We start from the raw sequence: 11,388 nt of genomic DNA, 5'->3' as shown, positions 1-11,388 counted from the left end.
CGCAGTCATGACGAGGATTATTAGTACGTTATTACTTTTGGAGAAAATTACTACATTCGAAGAAAATAATTTTGAAATTTATTAAAAGTTAACTATCGCGCTACGCAAACGAATCCGCGAGCTTAGCAATGGATTTTTAAATTAAAAATTAACTAAAACTAACGAGTATGGTATAACATTATTGTATTAAATTATTGAATGTTAAACATTACGTTACGCAAGTGATTCCATGAAGTTAAAGTACGCCTACTAATTGCCTAGCATCTAAATTAATTAAAAAGCGCTTCTTTTTTATTTATTACTTGTTCGACCGGGAAAAAAAATAATATTATTATTTAAAATAATTTCTAACTAATACAAGACATTAAACCCGGGTAAGCTTATGTTAAACTTTCATGGTATTGGGCCACTTATTTTATTTAACAAAAGATAATTTATTGATTTTAAAGAAAATGCACATCTTACTTTCTATTGTCATTGGGCCTACAGATTTTAGCTTATTTGGCCCATGTTTCTTAAGAGCCTCGATGACCAAGACAACACAAAATAACAAGTATTCTTCTAAGCTCAAATTACTTCTTACATTGATGTCCAAACTAAAATTATTTTTCATAAAAGAAACTTACATGCTAATTATTATCTTTTATCTTCTTAACCAACTATTTCTAAAGGACTAACATAATATTTCTACTCATCTACACCAACATGACACTAATCAAACTACACCCAATAGCAACATAAAAAATCATGACTAAATATAAAAACTACAAAAAATGGCAATACTTTAATGCTAAAGAGAAAAGCTATATTATAACATTATTTTGACTATAATTCAAAGTATCAAAACATTTGAAGCTAGAAGTCTTTCTTACATAATTATACATGAACCATGAAAGTAACTCACAGAAAAGATCCCAAACTAAACAAACATGGTTAAAAGTAAGGTCTTTATCTTTTCCTTAAACTAAGTAAACTTAACAGAATGCAATTTCAATCACATATATAAGGAAGAAAACGATAATTTAACTAATTTTTAACAGATTTACATGATGATAACACTAATATAACATTCATCTTGAAACAAAATCAGATCTAACATGTTCCATCAATCAAATCAGGATCAAATCCTTCTTATTATCATCAAGAATCTGCAATATAAGAATTTGAAAGTTACCTGATTTGTAGAATAATAAAATGCAGCAGCAAATACAGTAGAAACAACAGCAACTCAAGTGTTAAGACAACCCAGAAAACTCCACAAAGATGCTTGAAACTGGTAGCTATCAACTTCACAAATTGCCTAAGGGATCTTTCTATTTTTCTCAAAGTTTTTGCACTCAAATAATACTCACAAAGCTCTGAAATTTCTTCTTGCTCTATGTATTAAGCTGCTGATTTTTCTCAAAGATATGTCTTTAAGCAACTCTCCAAGATGTGTGTGCCCCTTTTTATAGGAGAAGAGCAGCCTTTTAAATAGGCAAATAAAGTCAGATTTTTTTGGACAAATTTTGGTTCACCAAAAGTCTGACTTTGTGTGCTAAACACTGTTCAAAAGCTGTCAAAAAGTATTGTATTTATCACCACACAATGACTTTTGAGTTTTGTACTCCAAAATCTTTGCACAGTAAAAACAACCAAACTTGTACTATTCCTTCTTTAATTTCGGCTTTTTTCAACACAAAATTCAAATACTCAAATCCAATAAAATAAATTCACTAAGAACTTGAAACTTTTATCATAAACTATCATGACTAAGCGAATAGCTATTTCAAAACTAATGAATAACTAATTATCAGTGATTAATAACTATGAACGACTAAGCTAACATAGATTAAATACAACTAATAATAAAAATATAAATAATATAATAATAATAATAATAAAAATAAATAAATAAATAAATAATCATAAATTATGCTAGACATAAACTAAATACAATACAATTAAAAAAATAGACAAAGGAAATGAGAATAGGGGTATACCAAATGAGGGCGTTCGGGGTGGTCGTCGAAATTTGGCCGGATTTTTAGTTGCTAGATTTTCAGGATGGAATTCACATCAATAGGTAGGTCTTGATGAGCTCTATCCGTTGATGTAGATATTGTGGGGTGGTAGTGGCCGGAACTTCAAGGTTTTGGGCAAAAAAATGGAGGCTAAAGTTTCCTAGATCTAAAATTCAAGGAGTTTGAGGGGTTTTTGAAGGATTTGGTTTGGAGATATGGAAAGAGGAGGTTGTGGAGATTACATGGTGTGAATTTGGGGGTGTTTGGAGGTTGGCCGCCGCCGATGGGCGATTTTCGACTGCGGTGGCGGCGACGGAGAGAAGGGAGAGAAGAGAGAAAGAGTTATGGGGGAAATGAGGGAATTTTTCAGATTTTTGAGGCTTTAAATACCTATTGAGAGATCAAATATGGACCATTAGATCAAGGTGTGAGATTTGATCTTGGGTCACTTAATGAAACGACGTAGTTTTGAGGCAAAACTACGTCGTTTCAGACCCTTTCAAGGGCAGCCCCTTTATCTTGCACTTTTGGTCACTTTCTCTTTCAAATTTGGCCCAATTTCTTCCTTAATCCTACTTATTAAACTAAATTTACACAAACAAATAAATTAGTTAAGTAACTTATTCAAATGATCAATTAACTAGATTAATTCACCAATTAAAATAGTTAGTTAATTCTTAAAATACACAAATAAAGAAAGAACTATTTTTTGGTATTTTTATGATAGGCAATATGCAATCAAAGACACAAAAATTGGGGAAAATAATTAAAGTAATAAAACACTAATTACTTTAGGAGGTGTTAAAATAGTGCAAAAATTAGGTATTCACAAGGTTTAAACTCTAGGACGCCGTGTCCTGAAGTTTGAGCTAAATTGACTTCTTTAAATACATTATAAACTGTGGATATATTTTAAATAGCATGCTTAAAATTGACTACGTGGTGTCATTTCCACAACTTTAAAATGCTTCTAAAAGTAGGCTATTTATTCAATATGGGTCCTAAAAAGGCTATTTGTGCACTTGGGCCAGAAAATAGCAACTGAATGGAGTTAAAATTTGGACCCTTATAACGACGAATGATTTTGGCCCGCCAATTTCAAATGTCGCCGGAGTACAAACTCTCCGCCGTCAATACTTTGCTTCTCTCCGCCAGAACACACCTCCACAATCGTCGTTTCTCCACAGAAATCAAGCTGTAAGTTCCCCTTTTTCACTCCTGCTCTTTCTCTCTCCTCCTCCTCACTGTTTCTCACGAGACAAAAACCCTAATCCCTATTTCCCATAAGATAATTCGAATTGGGAATTGAGATTCAGCACTTTGTACTCCTTCCACACAAAGAAGGCATCTTTAGTAATGAAATTCATCTTTTAACACCCTCTTTACCATTAGTCGTGATATTTTCTTTTACCTTGCCGAGATTGCTCAAGACTGAACTAAATGATATGTTGATACCAAATTACCGACATAGCTGAACTTTATGGACCTATAATTAGGTTGAATTCACTGTAATGTGGAATTAGAAAATACCAATATCACCTCCATTTTTAAAAATCATGATATCTGAAGCCATAATACGCTAAAAGATCCATTTGTATTCGAATTGGGTCCACCATTTAGAGCTTCCAAAAAAAAGGAAAGAAAATGGAGAACCCAAATTCACAGGGTTCGATCTCAAAGAGACCTGTCAGAAAGAGGGTAGCGTCAAGGAATTATAATGAGAATTTGATGGATGAGTTGATAGAGGAGCATTTGGGTGGTTCTGTGAGGAAGAGGAATAGAACAAAGAAAGATCTGGAGAAAGAAACTGAAACAGAGGCAATGATTGCTCTTTCTTTGGGCTTCCCCATCGATGACCTTCTTGAAGAAGAAAGAAAGGCTGGAGTCGTAATTGAACTGGACGGAAAAGAGCAAAATGATTACATTGTTGTGAGAAACCATATTCTTGCAAAATGGAGGGAGAATGTGCATATTTGGCTGTCCAAAGGAAAGATAAGGGAAACAGTAAGTGCGGAGTATGAGCATTTGGTGGCCGTAGCATATGACTTTCTTTTGCATAACGGGTATATAAATTTTGGGGTTTCACCATCAATTGTATCTCTTATTCCCGAGGAACCTAGTGAAGGGTCTGTAATTATTGTTGGTGCTGGACTTGCCGGTTTAGCTGCAGCAAGGCAACTGATGTCATTTGGATTCAAGGTGGTTATCCTTGAAGGTAGGAACCGACCTGGAGGAAGAGTTTATACTCAGAAAATGGGACGGAAGGGCAAGTTTGCTGCTGTGGATCTTGGTGGCAGTGTCATAACTGGTATCCATGCGAATCCTTTGGGAGTTTTGGCTAGACAACTTTCCATTCCGCTTCACAAAGTTAGAGATAAGTGTCCTTTATACAAGCCTGATGGAGCTCCTGTTGATGCAGAAATTGATTCCAGAATTGAACTCATTTTCAATAAGCTACTAGACAAAGTTACCGAGCTAAGAAAAATAGTAAGTGGATTGGCTAGTGATATCTCGTTGGGCTCCGTTTTGGAGATGCTTAGACAACTATATGCTGTGGCTAAAACTACAGAGGAGAGGCAACTTCTGGATTGGCATTTTGCAAACTTGGAATATGCAAATGCTGGATGCCTCTCGAAACTCTCTGCTGCCTATTGGGATCAGGATGATCCTTATGAAATGGGTGGTGATCATTGTTTTCTTGCCGGTGGAAATTGGGGTGTAATCAGAGCACTGTGTAAAGGAGTACCTATATTTTATGGCAAGACTGTTCAGACAATAAAGTATGGACATGAAGGAGTTGAAGTCGTTTCTGGGGACCAAGTTTTCCAGGCAGACATGGTCCTCTGTACTGTTCCTCTTGGGGTACTCAAAAGAAGAACAATTAGATTTGAACCAGAGTTACCTGAGAAGAAGCTTGAAGCTATTGATAGGCTAGGATTTGGGTTGCTGAATAAGGTTGCCATGGTATTCCCTCATGTTTTTTGGGGGGAAGACTTGGATACCTTTGGTTGCCTCAACCTCTATAGCCATAGACGAGGAGAGTTCTTCTTATTTTACAGTTACCATACTGTTTCTGGGGGTCCAGTACTTATTGCACTTGTTGCTGGTGATGCTGCTCAACTTTTTGAATCCACAGAGCCGACCACTATAATTAATCGAGTTATGAGCATTCTCAAAGGTATGATCCATCTTTATTTTTATATTTTTATATCGGTGGTGTCCGGATCAACCACCTTGACTAATCCACCAGACAGCCTATCCAACTCACAAGCAGCAGGTTTCCCAGGTAATCCTGCTAAAAAAAAAAATCCTGCTCACTTAGGCTGGAGCAGATGACTCAACCACTTGGCGATCTCCTTGGGACGTATTGTCCATCTTTGTGCAGGATAGATAGATTTAATTTTCTTTTTTATTTTTTTGTTCTTTGAGGAAGAACATGAAATCTGGTTTCATTTTCATCTGGCTGTGTTGACAGGCATCTATGAGCCAAAAGGCATAAGCGTGCCTGATCCTATACAATCCATATGTACAAGGTGGGGAAATGATCCCTTTTCATTTGGCTCATATTCACATGTTCGTGTTCAGTCTTCTGGCAGTGATTACGACGTACTCGCAGAAAATCTTGGAGGTCGGCTGTTTTTTGCTGGAGAGGCTACGATTCGACAACATCCAGCCACCATGCATGGCGCCTATTTGAGTGGCTTAAGAGAAGCTTCTCGCATTTCCCAGTCCATGAAAGTGAGGCAAAACAATCCAAGGAAAACTGTACCAAAGAATGTCGGACCAGGCAATGATGTACTGGAAGAGTTGTTCAAGAGGCCAGATCTTGCATTTGGGGACTTCTTGTTTGTATTTGATCCCTTGACTTATGATTCTAAATCGTTAGGACTCATGAGAGTTACTTTTGCAAACTCCAACGATGAACTTAATGCAGAATTGTCTTGTGGCAAGGAGGCAGATAATATGCCTCAGCATCTATTAAATCAACCATTGCAGCTTTATACAGTTGTGTCTCGTGAGCAGGCGCTTGAGTTGCAGTTGGTGAAGGGTGGAAATGATTGTAAATTGTCATATTTGTTTAAAGGTCTTGGCTTGAAGTTACTGGGAGCTAATGCATTAGGAATTCTAGGCAACTCTTTAGCTGCTAACATTTCTAATTCTCGAAAAGGCAGAGGCCGGAATCGAAGTTATGGTGCCCAACAGAATGCAAGCTACACTAATATTCAGCTATCTTGAGTAATGCTGAATGTATCTTCAAATTTGTGGAATGCAGTAGAGATGGCACTCATTTACATCTTACATTGACTGACCAGGACAAATATTAGTATGTTAGTTAGAGTCATAGCATGCATTCATGTTGCGCGCTGGTACATCTTGTGCAACCGGCGATGTAGTATGTGCTCCAAGACCTCATTCAGATACTGTTTTAGCTGTGAAGTTGAGTAAGCCATGGTGAAAAAGGATTGAGGAATCGGCACATTTGCATCTGGCTTGAGAGTTTCAAGCCTTCCTGTTCTGTATCTGTTGGTTTTGTTGTGGATATTCTTTTGTATGTTTGTCCTTAGTACTCCTGGAAAAAGCAAAGAGTAGACTAAAAGTTTTTTTAGTCCCTTTTGTAGGCGAACTTGTATAACTTTTGGAATAAAAGAAACAAGTAGGATGGGGTTAGACTTGTTGTAAACTTGTACCAGTAAAGAGCTGAAAATGAAAAAGAAATATAGTCGAATGCATGTCAGCTGTGTGTCAATTTATTAGTTTCTTGTTTAACTTTGTTTTACCCAGATTATCAGCTCCTAGATGTCTCTTGTTACATATACTGCAGTTTATTAGCTATTTAAGCTAGTTATCAGTTCTCTCTCTCTTATTTTGCAGGTTGTACTCAAAACTATAAAACAACTGATAAAAAATACCGCTTGTCCGTCTAAGAGAATGTTGCATTTCACACCTTTGGTCACGTTTGAATGTTTCTGGGTATTTGACCAAAGAGACATCTGTTTTTTTTAGTGTCCCGATTACATGTCTCGTTTTGCTATTAAGAGGTAAAATAATAATCTAATTTTGGACCAAACTCGTAAAAATCATAAAATTTGTAAAATCTTAAAAGGTAATGTTTACAACGCTTCAATCTTAAGCAAGTTGAAGCGGCTATATGGATTCTCATTATGAAACGTTGTATGAAAGTAAACACCGGGCAGTCGTCTAACATCAAATGTTCTTAAGAAAATCAACGCATGCACGGCAATTGCAGTCCTCGAATTTGCACATGCTGCAACCAAAGCAAACACATCTCACGCAACCATTGCACTTAGCAGTTCTGGGACAAGCCCTGCATGCTTTTCTACTTTCTCTTTCTTCAGCATCATTACAACTTATTCTGCAAAAAAAAACACACACACACACACAATTTCGTTAGATAGTAAAACAAACTTATGATAAACAACAAAATAAATTTAAAAATTCGGTATGCAAACTTCTATTCTACAAACTAAACCCTCTCTTATCTAGAAATAGAACTGTATGGCATGTTTCAACATGATCTTATGGCTAAATCGTTCTTGATCCTGTTATGACATATGAATAATGAAACAGTTAAGAGCCCCACCTAGGACAGAATTATTAAAGAAGTTTTTACACTATTATTCTAATTTAAGTGGTTCTAACAGGTTGTTGTACGTGTTCTAATAATGTTACAGACTATACGAATTACTTACTTGCAGTTGGCCTTTTAAGTAATTTGATTTTAAAATATCATTTTCAATATTAATGTATAAAATTTAAACTCTTCAATTAAACACATCTATTTATCTCACAATGCAACGTATCAGCTATTATACGCCTAAACCAGCCGTATCATGTCCTATAAGATATTGCATGTAGTAGGCTATGCATGTGTGATGTTGTTTGAATATTTGTAATAGTGAATCAATTATAAAGAACCAGCATTTTATGGTAATGTCTCTATGACAAGCTACAAGCATATCTTTCTATGTCAATGCACAATATGTATTTTACTCATATAATACATGCATTGTCAATTGATGATTTCACTAATATATTAGACATTGAAGTAGTATGTATTCTCTAGTTATTACCAGCTAATAGTAAACCTATTTCACATAAAATAAAAACAAACAAATAGAATAAATAACGCAGGTTACCTGTTACAACATATTAAAACACACTGGTATTGTAATCGAAGGAATCGAGAATATAATATTACCTTTTGTGAGGCATATCAGAGCATTTCCAATCCTTGTTAGCAACAGCATCATGATAAATCCTGCATTCTTCTTTAGTGCGTAGAAGAAAGCGACGATCTTTGTTACAATTAGTGCAACGAATGAACTCATCACGATGTATGATTTGGCCACGAAGAGGCCTACGAAATGTATCAGTGTGATATTTCAACAAACATGTCTTCCACAAATTTTCTCTACGCCCTTCCTTATTATTTACCCAAATTTGGCTTTTCCAATTCTGAATTGCCGTCTTCCTCCCAGCATGTTTTGCAAATTCAATCGGTGATAACTTCACTGGCAAAAGAACCAAAGAAACAAGTTTTCAAGGGGACAATTCAATAAATAAGAGGCAATAATTCAAACTATAATACATGACATTGAATCCTTGTTGCTTAGTTTAGTGGTGAATTCAAGATTTAAAGTTAGAGAATCCTGCTCTTTAATTAATAGATGTGTCAATATTTTTCAATGCACATATAATTTGAGCTAGACGTATTGGATTTTGTTCATGAGCCGTTGTGTCTAGTATAGATCCGTCACAGATTTGTAGTTGGACGTTTTCCTCTCCTTGTTAACTAGGTGGAAAAAAGATCTATGAAACAATAATAATGGAAAATAAATAGGACCTTCTGGACAACCACTATAGCATTGACAATCAATTTCAAGCCTCCCGTCTGGGAAAATTCTGAGCTTTCCATTTGTGTCACCGAATTTGGTAACAGTGCAGCCACATTCGATCTCGACATAGTCCGATCCTCTCTTTAACACACCCATGAAATTTTCTAACTCTTTTTCTGTAAACATGTCTGCAACCTTATAAAGAGAAAACATTGGTAAAAATATGTCATTTGAGGATCAAGTCACAGAATGTCGAAAAATCAAAAGAAGAAAAAGAAAACCCTTTTATTGACGCGACATAAATCGTCAGATCTATTAATTAATATTTAAAGCTCAAGCATTGAACATTTTCTATTTCGTACCACAGCAATCGATATATACTGTTAATGTCTTGATACTATCACAAAGTTACTTGAATGCATAACAATTTATTGACCAAGATACGCTAGTTATGTGCATAAACAATAAAAGAAAAAAGTAAATAATAAAAGTAGAAGAATAACAGTACTTGTACACTTGGTGCAAATTAATAGAGCTGCCCAAATAGCCCTTTTTTAACATACATCTGAAATAACATCAAGTCGAGCACAAAAACATATCTAAGTTGCTAACAAGGAATAGACATACCTTTTTAAACTCGAAATGTCAAGTGTTTATGAGTAAATCTATGAAGTTATATTCAATTTTTGTGAATTCTGATATAGAACTATGCGCCTCCAAAACCTTTTAAAGTGCTAATTTTCAATTTCTCATATTCATGTAATCGGAGTTTTAAATAGTAATATATCTATAAGGTATATAATTAAAATGAACAAGATTACGTCTCGTCTTACAATTGACCTTTGACATCACAACAACCTAATAAACGTAAGAAAATTATATTAAATAATTATTTATCCTCTTCCAAATGACCAACATGATCCCATTTATTCTTGTGAAGACCCGATAGGTCGTTTCGAGTACTAACTCTTCATTTCGTGTTTCGAGACCATTCATAGCTTTATTTGATGATTTATGACTTACGTGTGTGATCCGTGTCGAATTCTAGAAAGCCCAAATGTAATTTTTTAAAGAAAATGTGATTTTTACCTTTGAAAATGGCTAAAGTTGACCACGGTCAATATTTTTGCTAAACGACCTCGAATCGGTGTTTTGATGATTCCGGTAGGTTCGTATGATGATTTTGGACTTGTACGCATGTTTGGTAGGGGTCCCGGGTGACCCGAGGCCGTTTCAACACTATATGTGGAAAGTTGGAAATTTAAGTTTAAACTTTAAAAATCTTGAGTTTTGATGATCGATTCTTAATTTTAGAGGTTATTTTGATGATTTGAGCTTGTGAGCGAGTTTGTATGATATTATTACACTTGTGTGAATGTTCACATTAGAGCCCGGTGCTCGGGTGAGGTTGGATAGTTTGCGAACTATTTTTGCATAGTTGAAGTATTGCTGGTGTGCTGAGCTTGCGAAGTTCTGTTCGCAAATGCAAGCCTCGCATTTGCGATGTTGGGCAGGGAGTTATCGCAATTGCGATGGTTGTGTCGCATTTGCGACACCGAACAGTGGTCGGAAAACTTCACATATGTTTTGCAAGGGGTTGGACCGTCACAAATGTGAAGGCTTAGTCGCATTTGCGACATCTGGGAGGCTCAGGCACTGGTCGCATTTTCGGACATCGTAAATGCGAACAAGAGTTCACAATTGCGATACCTGCAGCTGGTTAAAAGATTGAGATTTCGAGACTTAGCTCATTTTACACTATTTTTGAGACCTAGACTTCATATAGGCGATTTTTGGAGAGCAATTTCTTCTCTACTTCATATGTTAGCAATCTTAACTTGTTTTCATTCAATTTCTATCACTTTTCCATGAATTTCAATATCAAATCTAAGATTCATAGAGTAGAAATTGGAGATTTTGGGTAGAATTAGGGATCTAGTAAAATTGATATTTAGACCTCAAATTGAGGTCGGATCTCGAAACAAATTACATATTTGGACTCGGACTGAATGGGTAATCCGAATTTGTCTTAATTTTAGATTTCGACCATGTGGGCCCGGGTTTACTTTTTGTAGACCTTTTCAAATATGATAAATATCGAATCTTTTCATTCGAGGGTAGTTTCTAAAGTTTGTTTTGACTTGTTTAAACAATAATTGACTAGATACGGGTAGTTTGGAGGTTTGTTCTAAAGGAAAAATCGTGTTGGACTGTTGATCTTAATTCGAAAAGAGGTAAGTATCCTGATTAACCTTGATTTGAGGGAATTAGAACATGATTGGTCTATTTGATACGTGATTTATGTGTGGGGATGACGTATATGTAAGGTGATGAGTGTATATGCATTGTCATGGGTTTAAGTATGCGGGGTATGTTACTTTATTTTATGTCTTTAATTATACCATGTCTTTACTTATTCCATGTTATTACTTGTTAGGTGCTCACACTTGATATATGTTTCATTTTATATATGTGTCCTTACTTATTACATGTCCTTAATTGCTACATGTTCTAGCTTATTTATCCTT

The 11,388-nt window shown here is 35.5% G+C and overlaps 2 protein-coding genes across 2 annotated transcripts; one reads left to right on the top strand and one right to left on the bottom strand.

Moving 5' to 3' along the window:
- Nucleotides 1-3,083: 3,083 nt before the first annotated feature.
- LOC107784757 (lysine-specific histone demethylase 1 homolog 2) lies at nucleotides 3,084-6,733 on the top strand. The gene is made up of 2 exons (XM_016605935.2): nucleotides 3,084-5,181; nucleotides 5,479-6,733. Exons 1-2 carry the CDS (start codon nucleotides 3,648-3,650, stop codon nucleotides 6,237-6,239), a joined length of 2,295 nt encoding a protein of 764 aa, XP_016461421.1. The 5' UTR covers nucleotides 3,084-3,647; the 3' UTR covers nucleotides 6,240-6,733.
- A 404-nt stretch (nucleotides 6,734-7,137) lies between these two features.
- Nucleotides 7,138-9,128, bottom strand: LOC107784756 (protein ULTRAPETALA 2-like). Its single transcript, XM_016605934.2, has 3 exons — nucleotides 8,869-9,128; nucleotides 8,224-8,536; nucleotides 7,138-7,377 (listed from the first exon to the last, which is right to left on the bottom strand). Exons 1-3 carry the CDS (start codon nucleotides 9,071-9,073, stop codon nucleotides 7,209-7,211), a joined length of 687 nt encoding a protein of 228 aa, XP_016461420.1. The 5' UTR covers nucleotides 9,074-9,128; the 3' UTR covers nucleotides 7,138-7,208.
- Nucleotides 9,129-11,388: the final 2,260 nt, after the last annotated feature.

The sequence above is a fragment of the Nicotiana tabacum genome, chromosome 2, assembly GCF_000715075.1.
Source record: "Nicotiana tabacum cultivar K326 chromosome 2, ASM71507v2, whole genome shotgun sequence".
Lineage (NCBI taxonomy): Eukaryota > Viridiplantae > Streptophyta > Magnoliopsida > Solanales > Solanaceae > Nicotiana > Nicotiana tabacum.
This window is presented reverse-complemented; position numbering and strand designations above follow the sequence as displayed.

Bases quoted from the DNA above. Each gene is read 5' to 3' on its own strand.
- LOC107784757 (XM_016605935.2), top strand. From the start codon at position 3,648: ATGGAGAACCCAAATTCACAGGGTTCGATCTCAAAGAGACCTGTCAGA. The intron at 5,182-5,478 runs GTATGATCCATC...CTGTGTTGACAG, and splicing joins AGTTATGAGCATTCTCAAAG to GCATCTATGAGCCAAAAGGC.
- LOC107784756 (XM_016605934.2), bottom strand. From the start codon at position 9,073: ATGTTTTCTCTTTATAAGGTTGCAGACATGTTTACAGAAAAAGAGTTA. The intron at 8,537-8,868 runs GTCCTATTTATT...TTCTTTTGCCAG, and splicing joins CTATAGTGGTTGTCCAGAAG to TGAAGTTATCACCGATTGAA. The intron at 7,378-8,223 runs GTAATATTATAT...TTTTTTTTGCAG, and splicing joins TCTGATATGCCTCACAAAAG to AATAAGTTGTAATGATGCTG.